Genomic DNA, 15,459 nt, shown 5'->3' on the forward strand with positions numbered 1-15,459 from the left:
CAGTAAAATGATTTGTGGGTTTTACGTTTTAAGACTTTAGCCTCAAACTTTCTGAAAATCCGACAACCCTGCTCCCACATGCAGATCCTCCAACTCCCTCTCCTCCAGGAGAATTAACTTGGATAATGTATTCTCTAGTTCTCCTCCGCAGTTTAAGACCATCAAAGGCCGCATGCAGCTGTCTGCTTTCCTCACGCAGCCCATGTCCCTCTGTGGGTCAGCCGCCTGAGGAGAAAGCCCTGCGTCTCCTAGTATCGTGACTGCTCACCCTCGGGGACGCGATGGGGACAGGGGTGCAGGCCAAGAGGAGCTCAGAGGCCCCCCCACTGCCCCGCCGGAACGCCAGTAGCACCGTGATCCCCTAGGGCCTTTGCTGGATTGGCTGCTTTTGGCTGGGTTGACCTCACTCGTGGCCAAAAAGAGTGAATCATTTGATGCCAAGTTTGGGGTCAGCTGGGACAGATGGAGCTTCCTGGGAATTAATGTCATCAGTGGGCACAGGCTTCTCCATCTGGTCCTTGTGTGGGAGACTTAAGACTCCTGGGTTAGGCACAGCTGTCCACTAGGTTCCCAGAGCACAGGGCTGGCCCTCCTCATTGCTCTCCGAAAAATGGGCTACTTAAGGACAACTTGAAAAATTAAATCTAGGTACAGTAAGTCCCCACTTAACATCCTCAATAGGTTCTGTGACTACGTGAAATGACGTTTAAGGAAGCCAATTTTACCACAGGCTAATGGATATGAATAAGAGTTAAGTTCCTAACAGCATCTCAACGCTTTAACAAAGTGACATGGAATGAAACACAGAGTTCAAGGATCTGCTGTATGCACCCCGCTCTTCCTGCCACCTCCGTGGCTCTCTGTGTACATCTGGGGCCCTCCCAAGCAGGTGTCATTTCAGGCCTTCTTTGTGGGGTCCTCCTGCTCACACAGGCCCTTTGGGGATGCTCTTGGTTTCACCGTGGGGCAAATGACCTTGACCTCTTTGGGAGTGGGATCTGTCCAAATTTGCTCTGAGTGTGAATCGAGACCAAACTCTTTCTAGATGCTAGTGCAAGCAAGTGAGACAGGAAAGGCATCCAGGCTCACCTGCCATGTGCCGGATGGTCTTCTTACAGTATTCTTCAGCCAGCGGGACCGTCTTCATCATGTCTCTGCCCCACTGCTCCAGTGGCTTTCCTTGTATGGCATAAGATGCAAACAGGGCTGTGCATAGAGACCCGAGGAAGCCTGGAGGGGGGTGGGGAGAGAGGGGCAACAATGGCACCTGGGCCGCACCCTGCTCTGGGATGCTGGATGGGTGTTACGGATGTAGGACTATGGGCAACTGCTTCCTGCATTTTGACGTCCCTTCCTCTCTGCACAAAGAGGTACAATTCCCATCTTGCAAGGGCTGTTGTGGGGACAGATGATTCCAACCACAGACAAATGCTCCCAGTAACGGCCATGCAAAGACGGTGCCCACCAGAGAAGGGCACTGCCGTCTCACTGAGACACTCTTGGTGGCTCTTTGGCCCCTCCTCATGGCATCAGTTACGGATCATTTTGATGGCAGGGCATTAGCGTCTAGTTCTCCAACCCAGGGTTCAATGACTGTTCTGACCACCTGCCCTTGCTCCTCTTCCTCTCACGGAGTGTTTCAGCGCCAGAGTCCAAGATAATGCACGTTGTAATTAAAATTGTCAACACTTGCTGGCAAAGGTGGTTCAAAAATGGAAAAGGAGAGTGGGCTTCAAATGCACATCCTGGTGCTAACTGTGTACAGTCAAACCCTTAAAACATTTCCAGTCGTTCTCCTAGAAATATGTAAATGACCCTTCTATTAAACATGTAAAACAACACTCTTTAATAAGAGTGGGTCATGTATTAGCCAAAGGTTTAGAGTTTAACTCTCAACCCAGATTCTCGTATTCATCGCACTGTTTCCAAATGCTCGACATCCTCACATTTGAAGGTTTTTCTGTGTTTCATTTACCTCTAGTCAAGCCAGTTAGTTAGAAGATGTCCAGTGTTAACTTCTTTTCAACCATACAAGATACTGCCAACTGGTTGAACTTTATGCCTTCCTGAGTAAACTTTAAAGGTCTAACCAACTTATCTGTGGAAGTTACAGCTTAAGCCTGTTACCACCTTTGGTGAACTCATCAGCATATTTTGCCACATCCACTCATCAGGGGTTATTTCACCCACTAGAGTTTGCACCCTCGGAACAGTACTTTCCAGGAAGACACAGGGTAGCCCCTGAAGGCGACCTTGAAAGAGGAGAACAGTCACCAGAGAGCAGCTGGCAGCCTCTGGTGCCAGCTGGGTGGGGCTAGCGGGGCTGGGTGGGGCTGGGGCACATCACCCACATCGCCATAAGTAAGGGCAGGTCACAGGTACATGACTTTCAAGTCATTCTTCTTCTTTAAACATTAGGAGCTGACTGGCTTTCTCACAGTCAGGCTCTGGGGCCGCCCCACCTGCCCTCCTTGTGTGGTGGACACATGGTGGGCCATCCCAGAATGCAGCAGGCCGCTCTGTGCACACCATGAGGCGAGCACGTGCTAAGAGGTTTTATTATTTTACTCACTTTATCCCCACACACAGAACAAGTGAACAGGGTTCCTATCACCACAATCATCCCTGTTACAGGCGAGGGGTGAAGGCACAGGGCCATTAAGTGGCTCGGCCCAACTCACACAGCCACTGAGTGGTCTGTCTGGCTCCACGCCCTGGACCCAGGAGCAGCTCGCAGCAGCAAGGGACCCTGAGCCCTGGGCTGCCCTCCGTGTCGGCAACGTAAGCGCTAGCTCCCATGACTTCAACCCAGATCTCAGCTTTGTTTGGACAACTGGTGCTTTTCCTGCCCTCTCCAAATCACCACACTTACTCCCAGTCCCGTTTTTAGCTTGAAAAGAGAATTTAAGCAGAACTGAAGATTTAAAAACTCAAGTCTGCCACCAAATAGCAAACCAAACGGGGAATGTGATCACATGAGATTCCAGTCTAGTCCTTTGGGCAGAGAGTCTCACGACAGGCCCCACCCTGATGCCAGGGTCACCTGTGGGGTGGTTGTGTGTCATCCTGCCGCACTCAATGCTGACTTCGATGAGGGTCTCCAGCCGCTCGGGCTTCCAGTACCGCATGCCGATGCACATCGCCTTGGTGGCCGCGCCAAATCCTGAACCTACGTGGAACGTGGAATACTCGGTTTTAGTTTTTTGCTCCAATAACTCCACTTCTGGCAATCCGGCTTTCATGAATAATCCAAAAATGTATAAAAAATTATGTAATAACATGCTTATTATAGTGTCATTTAACTGGATGAAGAACAGGCAAACTGTCCCTATGCCTGCCAGAGAAAAGAGATTAAATATATTGTAAATATGTTGTAAATTTGTAAATACATTGGGATGGTATTTAGTCATTAAAAACAGAATTTTTGATAAGAGGAAGTGCTCATAATATGCTTTTACTGTGAAAAGTGTAGAAGACACAATTGGACACACAATATGCTTTCAATCACACATATTTTCTCTTTTTAAAACAGCTTCATCGAGTTATAATTGACACATAATCAACCTGCACATATGTAAAGTATGCAAGTTGATAAGTGTTGACACATGATACACCCAGGAAACCAGCACCTAAAAATAGTGAGCATCTCCATTACCCCCAAAAGTTTCCCGTGCCTCTCCTGCGGCCTCCACCAATACTGATCTATCTGGCCCTGCACGTCAGTTTGCATTTTCTGTAAGTTTATACAAATGGAATCATACGGAACGGGCTTTTTCCCTGACTTCTTTCACTCAGCACAACTATTTTGAGTATGCTGTTGTTGCGTATCAATAGCTGACTCTTTTTTTTTTTCCTGAATAGAACTCCAGTGTATGGATGCACCACAACTGATTTATCCATTCATCTGCTGATGAACATTTGGCTTGTTTCCAGTTCAGAGCAATTACAAACAAGATGCTCTGAGCACTCATAACCAAATCTTTCTGTGAGCATATGCCTTCTTTTCTCTTGGGTAGTTGCCTCAGAGTGCAACATGTAGCTTACATGGTGGGGGCTGTGTAACTTTTAAAAAACTGACAAACAGGCTTCCAAAGTGCATGTGCCATTCTGCATCCCACCAGCAGCTCCTCCACATGCTTGACCAGTTTTGCTATGGTCAATCTTTTTGATTTCAACCATTCTCTTAGGTGTGTAGTGGTATCTCATTGTGGTTTCAATGTGCATTTTTGTAATGACTAATGATGGTGAACATGTTTTCATGTACCTGTTTGCCATCCATACACCTTCTGTGGTGAAGTGTTCATTTAAATTGTTCTGTTTTTGCATTAGGTTGCTTGTGTTCTTCCTATTAAGTTTTAAGACTTCTTTATACACTCAGGATTCAAACTCTTTATTGGATATATGTTTTGAAAATATTTTCCCCCAACACTTTTCATTCTTTTAACAGAGAATTCTGGAGAGCAGAAGAATGAATTTGGGAAGTATTTGTCCTCTTTAATTTCCCGGAAGCCTTGTGTACAATTGGTATTATTTCTTTTTTAGCTGTTTGGTGTAATTCCTCAGTGAGGCCATCTGGATCTGGAGCTTTCTTTGTAATTCATTTCACAGACAGAATGCTCTTTAGGTGATCCATTTACTCTTGAGTGCCCTTCAGTAGTTTGCATATTCATCTAGGTTGTTAAATTATTAGCATAAACATGTTAATATTCCTTTATTTTCCTTTAATTTCTGTAGACTCTGTAGTGATGTCACTTCTTTCATTGTCAATACTAGTAATCTGTGTCTTCCTCTTTTTCTCCCGATCATCTGGCTAGAGGATTATTCATTTTTTAAAGAGTATATTTTATTGATTATACTATTACAGTTGTCCCAATTTTTTTCTCCCCTTTATCCCCACCTCTGCCCTGCAACCTCCCACCCTTCAGCGTCCTTATCCCCCACCCAGCCCTTCCATGGGTTCATGTCCATGGGTCACATATATAAGTTCTTTGACTTCTCTATTTCCTTTACTATTCTTAACTTCCCTCTGTCTATTTTTATGCCTACCAATTATGCTTCTTATTCCCTGTACCTTTTCCCTCCTATTCTTCCCCTCCCTTTCCCCACTGATAACCCCCATGTGATGTTCATTACTGTGATTCTGTTTTGGTGGTTTGCTTTGTTTTTGTTTTGTTTTGTTTTTTTAGGTTCAGTTGTTCATAGTTATGAGTTTGTTGTCATTTTATTGTTCATAGTTTTTGATGTTCTTTTTCTTAGATCAGTCCCTTTAACATTTCATATAATAAGGGCTTGGTGACGATGAACTCCTTTAACTTGACCGTATCTGGGAAGCACTTTATCTTCCCTTCCATTCTAAATGATAACTTTGCAGGATAGAGTAATCTTGGATGTAGGTCCTTGCCTTTCATGACTTTGAATATTTTTTCCCAGTCCCTTCTTGCCTGCAAGGTTTCTCTTGAGAAGGCAGCTGATAATCTTATGGGAACTCCTTTGTAGGTAACTCTCTCCTTTCCTCTTGCTGCTTTTAAGATTCTCTCCTTACTTTTAATCTTGTGTAATGTAACTATGATGTGACTTGGTGTGTATTTCCTTAGATCCAACTTCTTTGGGACTCTCTGGGCTTCCTGGACTTCCTAGAAGTCTATTTCCTTCACCAGGCTGGGGAAGTTCTTCATTGTTTGTTCAAATAAGTTTTCAATTTCTTGTTCTTCCTCTTCTCTTTCTGGTATCCCTATGATTTGGATGTTGGAACATTTAAAGGTACCCCAAAGGTTCCTAAGTCTCTCCTCATTTTTTTGAATTTTTGTTTCTTCATTCTGTTCTCATTGGACATTTATTTATTTCTTTTGTTCCAAATTGTTGATTTGGGGAGACTTCCGGCAAGATGGAGGAATAGGTGGATGCACCGTGCCTCCTCGCACAACCAAGATTAGAACAACAATAATTTACAGATAGAATATCACTCAGAACTGTCAGAGGATTTATCTGAATGGAAGTCGGACAGCCAAGAAGTTGAAGTAGACCCGTACATCCAGACCGGTAGGAGACAATGAGCCGGGCGGGCACGGGGCTGGCGTGGGTCAGCGGCGCACAGAGGTTGGGGAAAATCTGGCACGAAATCGGCGCGACAGCCATCTGGGGCACAAGAATGCAGCAGTGGTCCCTGAGTGCGCAAGCTGTGGCTGGCGGACCCTGTGGGGCAGCGATTGTGGACCAGGGCAGAGCTCACAGCCCAGTATCCCAAGGAAGGGCCTGAGCCCAGGAGAACAGAACTACCGCCATTGTCCCCTTCCGCTCCCGCCCCCGCCCCCACATATAACGTCACAATCTAGCGACCAGGGTGCCCAGCCCCAGTGAACACCTAAGGCTCTGCCCCCCACCGTAGCAAGAGTGACCAGAGACAGGGAAAGACATAAGACATGTATCCAACAGAACAGATCAGTCCCCCAGGACTCATCCTTTTGAGTGACCAAGAAATAGCCAATCTATCAGATGCACAGTTCAAAACATTGGTGATCAGAAAGCTCACGGAATTGGTTGATTTTGGGTGCAATTTAGATGAAAGGATGCAGGTTACCATAAAAGAGATGAAGGAAGATACGCGGAAGAGAGCCAATAGTGAAAGGAAGGAATCTGAGTCTCAAAACAATACAGTGGACCAGAAGGAAGATAGAATCAACCAAGCAGGAAAGCATGATGAAATAAGAATTAAAAAAATTGAGTAAAAGTTTAAGAGCATCCAGGACACCTTTAAACGTTCCAACATCTGAATTATAGGGGTACCAGAACAGGAAGGAGAGAAGCAACAGATGGAGCACGTATTTGAACAAATAATAAAGGAGAACTTCCCCAATCTGGCAAAGGGAACAGTCTTCCAAGAAATCCAAGAAGCTCAGAGAGCCCCAAAGAAGTTGGACCCAAGAAGAAACACACCAAGGCACATCATAATTACATTAGCCAAGGTAAAAACGAAGGAGAGAATCCTAGAAGCAGCAAGAGATAAGGGGACAGTAACCTACAAAGGAGTTCCCATCAGACTGTCAGCCGATTTCTTCAAAGAGACCTTACAGGCAAGAAGGGGCTGGAAAGAAGTATTCCAAGTCATGAAAGACAAGGACCTATATCCCAGATTACTCTATCCAGCAAAGCTCTCATTTAGAATGGAAGGGAAGATAAAGTGCTTTTCAGATAAGGTCAAGTTAAAGGAGTTCATCATCACCAAGCCCTTATTTTATGAAATGCTAAAGGGCCTTATCTAAGAAAAGAAGATAAAGAAAAGACATGTATAGTAAAAGGACAGCAAACTCACAATTATTAACAACCACACCTAAAGCAAAACCAAAAGAAACTAAGTAAACAAGAACAGGAACAGAACCACAGAAATGGAGGGCACATGGAGGGCTAGCAGCAGGGGGGGGGGTGGGAGGAGGAGAGGGGGGAAAAGGTATAGAGAATAAGTAGCATAGAATGTAGGTTGAAAATAGATAGGGGAGGGCAAGAATAGTACGGGAAATGTAGAAGCTAAAGAACTCATAAGAATGACACATGGACATGAACTAAAGGGGGGGAACGTGGGTGGGAGAGGGGGTACAGGGTGGAGGGGAGAGAAGGGGAAATGGGACAACTGTAATAGCATAATCAATAAAATACATTAAAAAAACAAACAAAACAAATTGTTGATTTGAGTCCCAGTTTCCTTCCATTCACTGTTGGTTCCCTGTATATTTTCCTTTATTTCACTTTGTATAGCTTTCATTTCTTCCTTCATTTTGTGACAGAGCTAAATCAATTCTCTGAGCATCCTGATTACCTGTGTTTTGAACTCTGCATCAGATAGGCTATCTCCTGGTTACTTAGCTCTTTTTCTGGAGTTTTAATGTGTTCTTTCATTTGAGCCATTCTTTGTCTTGGTGCACCTGTTAAGTTGTAAGGGGGTGGAGTCTTAGCTATTTACCAGAGTGGGGCAACTCTCTTGGCCGTGTTGTGGGGGAGAGGTCAGAGAGGGAACGATACCGCTCACTTGCTCTGCTCTAGCTCCACTTTCCAATGAACTCTCCTGTTAGACTCTCCTGGGAGTTTCTCCTGCCTTCACAACTCCCACAGTATTTTACCACTACCAGTTTTGAGTCTTTAGTTTCCCAATGAGTGAGCCCCTCCTTGTCCGCAGGGTTTGCTGCCTTGTCTCCAGGTGCCCATCTCTGCCCTTTCTACCAGTTTGGATGAATGTTTCTTTAACTCCTTGGTTGTTGGAGTTCCATGCAGTTTGCTATTCTGACAGTTCTTGTTGTTCATTGTTTCTAAATGGGTTGTGATCCTTCTTTTGGTTGTGTGAGGAAGTGAAGCATTTCTACCTATGCTTCCATCTTGGCTGGAATCTCAGGATTATACAATTTTTTTGTCTTAAAGAACAAGCTTTTGGTTTTGTTGAGTTTCTCTTGTTTTTCTATGTTTTCTGTGGCATTGATTGTCACCCTGATCTTTATTATTTCCTTTCTTCAGGTTTATTGTGCTCTTCTTTTTCTAGTTTCTTAAGGTGAAAATGGAAGTCATTGGTCTGAGTTCTTAATATTAAAATCTCGCCCTGGCTGGCGTAGCTCAGTGGATTGAGCTTGGGCTGCGAACCAAAGCATCGCAAGTTCGATTCCTAGTCAGGGCACATGTCTGGGTTGCAGGCCACGGCCCCCAGCAATCGCACATTGATGTTTCTCTCTCTCTTTCTCCCTCCCTTCCCTCTCTAAAAATAAATAAATAAAATCTTAAAAAAAAAAAATATAAAATCTCTGCTTATAATTGTGGGTTTGTCTGTTTCTCTGTGCAACTCTATCAGTTTTTGCTTTGTATATTATGAAGGTTTATTATTAGGTGCATACAGATTTAGGTTTGTTATGTCTTCCGGATAAATGGATGCATTTATCATGATGAAATTGCCTTTATTTTCCCTCCAAAATTTACTTTATTAGTAGAGTCATTCCAGCTTTCCTTTGGTTAATGTTACATGATATCTCTTTCTGTGTAACCAATTTGTGTCTATATATTTAAAGTACATTTTTTATTTTTTAAACATACCTTTAAAAAAAAGATTTTATTTACTTATTTTTAGAGAGAGGGGAAGGGAGGGAGAAAGAGAGAGAGAGAGAGAAACATCAGTGTGTGTCTGCCTCTTGTGTGTCCCAGTGCCCTGCACCAGGGAGCCTGGCCCACAACCCAGGCATGTGCCCTGACTGGAAATTGAACCAGCGAACCTTTGCTTTACAGGCCAGCATTCAATCCATTAAGCCATGCCAGCCAGGGCTAAAGTACATTTCTTATAAGCATTATATAGTTGAAATATGCTTCTTTATCCCCTCCAATCTGCCTTTTATTTGGGATCTTTAGACTATTTATATTTGATGTGATTAGTATTTGGTTGGGTTTAAGTCTATCATCTTGTTATTTATTTTCCTTTTGTTCTGTTATTCATAGCCCTTTTTCTCTTTTATCCATTTTTTGTATTGGAAATTATTGATCAAGAAGATACCACTACCTTTCCCAGGTAAAGTTTCCCACTGTGTGGAGAACGGCAAAGACCATAAAAGTGGCACCCCCAGAAAGGGGGTCTTACTGTCCTCCTCCCACTGTGCCTTCTACAGGTTCAGAGTCACCAAGGTTGACTTTGAACACGTGGGCATGGGTTGGAACAAGGCATCCCTCACAGAAAGGAGAAGCCACACAGCAAGATTCGACTTAGTAGTATGCTCTGGTCTTCCAGAGCTGGCGGGTCCCTCCTGAAGCCAAGGCAGGGCCATGGACCACACGCTCCCTTGCGCTGCAGGTGAACACCTCCTCTCTCCCCACAGGGCAGATGCACTGGCGGGGCTGGTTGTGTGCCATATGGCACTCCCGCTTAAGCAGTACGGGAAGTTCACGGAGAACCCAGAACAGGGGAAGACTTGTTCAGGAGAAGACTCTGGGGTGAGTGATAGCTCTATACCTGGTCTCTACACAGGGAAATGTTCCAGCTCAGGGCACTGACTGGGCAAACCGAGGGGCCGGCACCAGTTTCACAATGGCTGCATCCCCAGCAAATATCGTTAAAATGATTCCATTTCAAATCTTTTGTTGGCTTACTAATCATAACTATTTTGTTATTCTAGTGGTTGCTTTGGGCTTATAGTATAGATCGTTAACCTAGTGTAGTCTGTCTCCATGTGATTTCGTACCGCTTCACACCTTGTACACCTCCTTACGATGGAACACCTCTGTCTCTCCACTCCCAGCCTTTGTGCTGCTGTGTCACACATTTGCTTACATGCAATTTATAAACCTTGCAGTACATTGTTATGATTTGTTAAAGTCAATTTTCTTCTAGAGACACTTTAATAACATGTTAAATAATCATATGTGGTTACCATTTCCATCTGTCTCCATGCCTTTGTGCAGGTCCTTATTTCCATTTGCCGTTCCCCCCTCTGCCTGTCTGACTTCTGTGAGCACCCCTGGTGGTGTGACTCTGCTGGTGATGGATTCTCCAGTTGCTGTTCACCTGAAGAGGGCCGCTAGGCCTTGGTTCTGAAAGATCTTTTGTCTGGGGGTAGGATTCTAAGTTGAAATTATTTCTTTCCACACTGGAATGACATTGCTTGCTATGTCCTCTTTATGTTGCTTCTGTTAAGAGCTCTGCTATTGTCCTCACCCTGTCTTGACTATCTGTATTGATGTGAGTATCAGTTTTGAGTGATTTGACTGCTGTATGCCTTGGTGTCATTTTCTTCATGGGTTTATGTTTGGGGGGGCTTAGAATTTATTGAGTTCCTTGGATCTATGAGTTTCCAGTTTTGATCCAATTTGGAAACATTTGTCCCCTATTTCTTGAAATCTTTGTTTCCCCTGTCCTCCTTCTCTGTTAAGGGCTCCAGTCACAGGTGTATTAGATCGCTTTAAGTTGTCCCATGGCTCACTAGTGTTCTTTTGGTATTTGGGGATTCTTTCTTCTCTGTGGGCCCCGTTTTGGATAGTATTTTTGCTGGGCCTTCAAACTCACTACTCTTTTCTTACGAATGTCTAAACTGTTCATCTCAGCCAATGTATTTTTAAACTCAGACATTGTAATGTTTCTCTATAGAAATGGAACTTAGGTCTTTTTTACACCTCCATGTGTCTATGTAAGTTTTTGAAATTTAGAATACATACAATTTTTGTAAATTTTACTGTTGTTCTATTACGGTTGTCCCAACTTTACCCCATTGCCCTCCCCTCACCTGCCCCTGCCCCCAGAACGCACCCCCCCCACAGTCAATCCTCACCCTACTGTCCATGTCCATGGGTCATCCGTGCATGCTCCTTGGCTAGACCCTTCCCCTACTTGCCCCCTTCTTCCTCTACCCCTCAGAATACATACTATTTTATATCCTTGTCTGATAACTCTAACGACTGTCAGGTTCCATCAGTTTTGATTTATTGACTTTATTTGATTGGATGTTATCTTTCAGCATAAACCCAGAGGGGCCAGTCTGGACCCCCAGGAGCTGAGACCCTGGAGACAGAGACTGTGGTTATCTAAATACATCACCCATAAACCTGTGAAATTATTGCGGAAACAGACATGTATGCAGGTGGTGTATGTTTTCCCTGATGTTCTGGCAATTTTTTTTTTTTTACAAACTTAAAGGGAAAGCAGTGGAAAATATTTCTTAAAATACACCAGGGACCGGTGACAAACTGCCGGGAAACTGGCGTCCCCTCAACAGAGTCCGTGCTGTGAGCTGGCTCTCCAAGCATCACTGTGCCCTACAAACCCTGGTAAATCCCTCTCAACTCGCGCAGGCCTGCGAGGCAGCCCATCGGTGGGGAGACCCATGGGTTAGTGCCCTGGGGTGGTTTCCTAGCATGCAGCTTTAGAGGGAAAAGCAAGCTTCCCCTCACCCTTCTCGTTGAAAGGTGTGTGCCAGGCGAGGAGATAGTTATCCGGCTTCAGCTGTGAGCAGCCTTCAATGGTAGCTGGGTCTGCTCGATGTTCTGGAAGCTTCTCGAGGACTTCCACATAGCGCTTCACCATCTCCCGGTACAGGTCATCCAGACACCAGTAGTCTGAGGAAGGAAGGGCCAGAGGGAGCGTGAGGGGCGTCTGGGGAGTGGGAGGGGCGCCTGCCTCCTAGCCCCCAACACAGCAGTGACAATGGAAGTGACAGCAAACATTATGTCTCCAAGTCACTGAGAGAGGAGGAGATTTTAGTGATCCATCACACACAGCCCCGGCTACTAGAGAAATTTGACAAGCAGACAAATAATTTGCTTCAGATTGCACCTAAATTCCAGACTTTATAGTTTGTCGTTGTATTTCCTATTCTAGTTACATATGGAGTCTAGGAAAAGCCGCAATGCTCACACACTGCCAGCTGTTCTGTCCGTGTGAGGACGAAAGACTGAAATCTGCCTGTTCCTGGGGCTTTAAGGACCCGTGGCTACGGCACGGGGAGCCAGGTCTCTCCCACCTGCTATGCCCTTCTTCCACACCGACGAGGCTGCCAATGCTCCCAGGCATCGTCCCAAAGCAAACTGCATTCCCCACTGTGTGAAGGTGTCCTGGGCACAAGTGTGGCCTCAAGTCCCTCCGAGGTCACAGGGCACAGAGGACAGAGGGGCCAATGCGCATGGGCCGCCTGCCGTCTGCCCCGCACTACACCTTGGATGATCTGGTGAAATCCTCTCATGACATTGCCAGGCTCTTAGTTGTCCTACTGTTATTTTTCCAGATAAAGCTCAGTGAGGTTATGTGACTTGCCCAAGGCCAGAGCTGGTAGATGGATTTTGATTGCAGAGCCCGAGCATTTTTGCCACTAAATTAATCCACAGCATGGTGGGTGGAGGCCACACACCCTCCCAAACTGGCATCCAAGGTGCTTGGTAATACCGGAGAGCAGGACTGGGACAGTGGAGGGGCTGCTGCGCTAGGCGAGGCAGGCAGGCCCAGGGTGCCCGAACCGATGCAGCTCACAGCCCCCAGCAACTTGTCTGTGCTAAATGCTGCACTGCAGGCCCCCATCAGGAGCCAGCTACTGGCCCTCCTCTCTTTGGAGGTGGATTCTCATCTTTGGGGATGTGTGGGGGAGGGGTGAGAGACCAGCTGTTGGCCACCCTGCGCCCAGAGCAGGCAGTGGAGCGCTGTTGGCATCAAAACCCACTGACCTTCCCATGACCTGACTACAGCCTTTGTTAGGCCACGTCGGAGCCGGGGTCCCAACACACAGGGGTGGAGAGATCAGAAGCATGCTTGGCAAACCCCTCCCTACTCCAGGATGAAAGGCTCAGTCCTGGCAGTGGTTCTAGCAGGTGGCACCCTCATATCCTAGAGTTGTGACCCTTTGGAGATAGGACCTGGTGAGAGAGTGGCTCTAAGTTCTTTTGTCCCCTTCTTCGATCTCGTAACAGCAAGGGGAGGCCCACGAGGCCCCACCCACTGCTCCTGCATCGCCCCAGTTCTGAGGGGGACAGAGAGGCTGTGGAAAGACCTTGATTGGGAGGAATGAGTCCTGCTGGTCACACAGGGGGTGTTCCTTGGGTGACCCTGCCGGAATGAGTAACCTTTGGCTGGGAGAGTGAGCCTCTGGGGTGTGTCTGGGCCTGTCGCCGGTGCTGCCATTACCAACAGCCTTCCGTGACTCAGTCCAGGGTTAATGAGCCTCCCCCTCCCAGGGTCTCCAGAAATAATTCCTTTTATTCTGGAATCACATCCTTTTATTAAGAAAAAACACTCCTTAGAAACAAAATGACAACTCCAAGCCTTACACTGGTTTCAGGTTGGAATTTAAAGCAGAAACAGAGTTTTCAAAGCTGCAGAGCCTTGGGCCCTCTCACCTGAATCTCCCCACACTGTGCAACATGGTTAATTTCTTCTCTAACTTACCTACCCAGTCTTCTGAAGACAAATCGGCTCATAAAATCCCCTGTAAGTCTCCCAACTGATCTCATGATGAAGAAAAGTCACAGTACCAATACCAAGCTACTTTGTAAAAAAAATGTCAACTTTTCGAAATGTCGTCATCGGGGAGACATCGGAGGAGAAAGAGGAGGAAAGAGGTGAGTCTGGACGGGCCTTGTCTGCTCGCACCTGGGTCAGGCCCCTCGTTCCCCTGCAGGTCACGGACGCACGGGTGGCGTTTGCTGCTGTCCCCGGGGGCCTCCTACTCCCTCTCCCTCGTTTGTCTCCCACAGCAACAGTGACAGGGGGACTTCGCTTGGCCATGACCTTTGGAGCTGCTGGCCCTCAGATGCGTAAGGCATGGGGAAAAGACTGACATTAACTGTGTTTCCACGAGCCACCTTCCCGTAATAACTTCTGCTGTCCCATTGAATCTTCGCACAACCCTGTGACGGAAGAATTGTCCCCCGGAAGTAAGGCTCGGAGAGGGAACATGGTTTTCTGGTGAGAAACAGTGGAGAACTAGGAATGTCACGCGCCGGAGCCCCTAGAGAGAAGCCTGCATCTTCCGGTGGTTGGCAAGGACCACACACGCAAGGGAGCCTTTGGCAAATGTGTGTCTAATGAGCTCTTTGCTCATAAACTGTATATACTGGATTACCAACCTATCCTGTGGGGTATTAGCTACTTCCTCTGCCTAGTCAATGTCTGCTTTCATTTACCACTGTCCTTTTCAGAGACACGCCCAATAGTAGGACGTCACAAGGGCTGCACCTGACCTTGTTCATCACACTCGCTCTATAGCAGAATGGTGGTTCAGCAGGCCACACAGCTACATGGTTTATCAGCTTAGGCACTTATTAGTGAATTGCTTAAGTATGCCAAGATGTAGTTCCACTATGTGAAAATTTGCCTCTCTTTGAAAAACATGTTGACAAACCACTATTCATTGGGATCCTTGAAATGTTTTCATGTGCAGGGACCTCAGGTGGTGGGGACAGTGCGTGAGAACACGGGCACTGGGGCCAGTTTGTTTGGGTTCCAGCCCCTAATCTGACACCCACAAGGCTGTGTAGCATAGTGGAAGTTATTTAACCTGTCTGTGAATAAGCTCCCTTATCAAACAAACTGCAGTAATGCCGCCAGCCTTTGGGGGTGTGAAGATTAGATGATGGTACAACGATGTGAAGTTAGAGCAACATCTGGCACATAATTGGTGCCATGTTGGAGTTAGCTCAGATCCTTCTACAGGCTACAATTTGTTACTTAAAGAAAAAAAATGGACTGTTTGAAAACTAACCCTAAATTAAATTTCAACTTAGATTTTTATGAATTGAAAAAAATATGCTCGCTTGAGGTTTTGAAGGAGTACGATGCAAGGCGGCAGCTGTCTTCTTCTTCTTTTTTTAAAAATTGATTTTAGAGGGAGGAAGAGAGAGAAACACAGATTTCTTGCTCCACTTGTTTATGCATTCACTGGTTGATTCTTGTACGTGCCCTGACCAGGGATCAAAGCCGCAGCCTTGGTGGATGGGGACAGCACTCCAACTAACGGAGCTACA

General features: G+C 46.0%; 1 protein-coding gene across 3 annotated transcripts in view; it reads right to left on the reverse strand.

Moving 5' to 3' along the window:
* The window catches only part of ADPRHL1 (ADP-ribosylhydrolase like 1), a 49,730-nt gene that overhangs the window by 32,214 nt on the left and 2,057 nt on the right, over positions 1-15,459 (reverse strand). For all 3 annotated transcript variants that reach the window (XM_045821525.1, XM_045821526.1, XM_045821527.1), the window contains exons 2-4: positions 11,902-12,066; positions 3,044-3,169; positions 1,090-1,230 (exon numbers count right to left, since the gene is read on the reverse strand). In XM_045821525.1, coding sequence (XP_045677481.1) covers positions 1,090-1,230; positions 3,044-3,169; positions 11,902-12,066 — 432 coding nt within the window. The remainder of the gene's footprint in view (positions 1-1,089; positions 1,231-3,043; positions 3,170-11,901; positions 12,067-15,459) is intronic.

The sequence above is a fragment of the Phyllostomus hastatus genome, unplaced genomic scaffold (genome assembly GCF_019186645.2).
Source record: "Phyllostomus hastatus isolate PE091 unplaced genomic scaffold, TTU_PhHast_1.1 phas_scaffold_46, whole genome shotgun sequence".
Taxonomy (NCBI): Eukaryota; Metazoa; Chordata; class Mammalia; order Chiroptera; family Phyllostomidae; genus Phyllostomus; species Phyllostomus hastatus.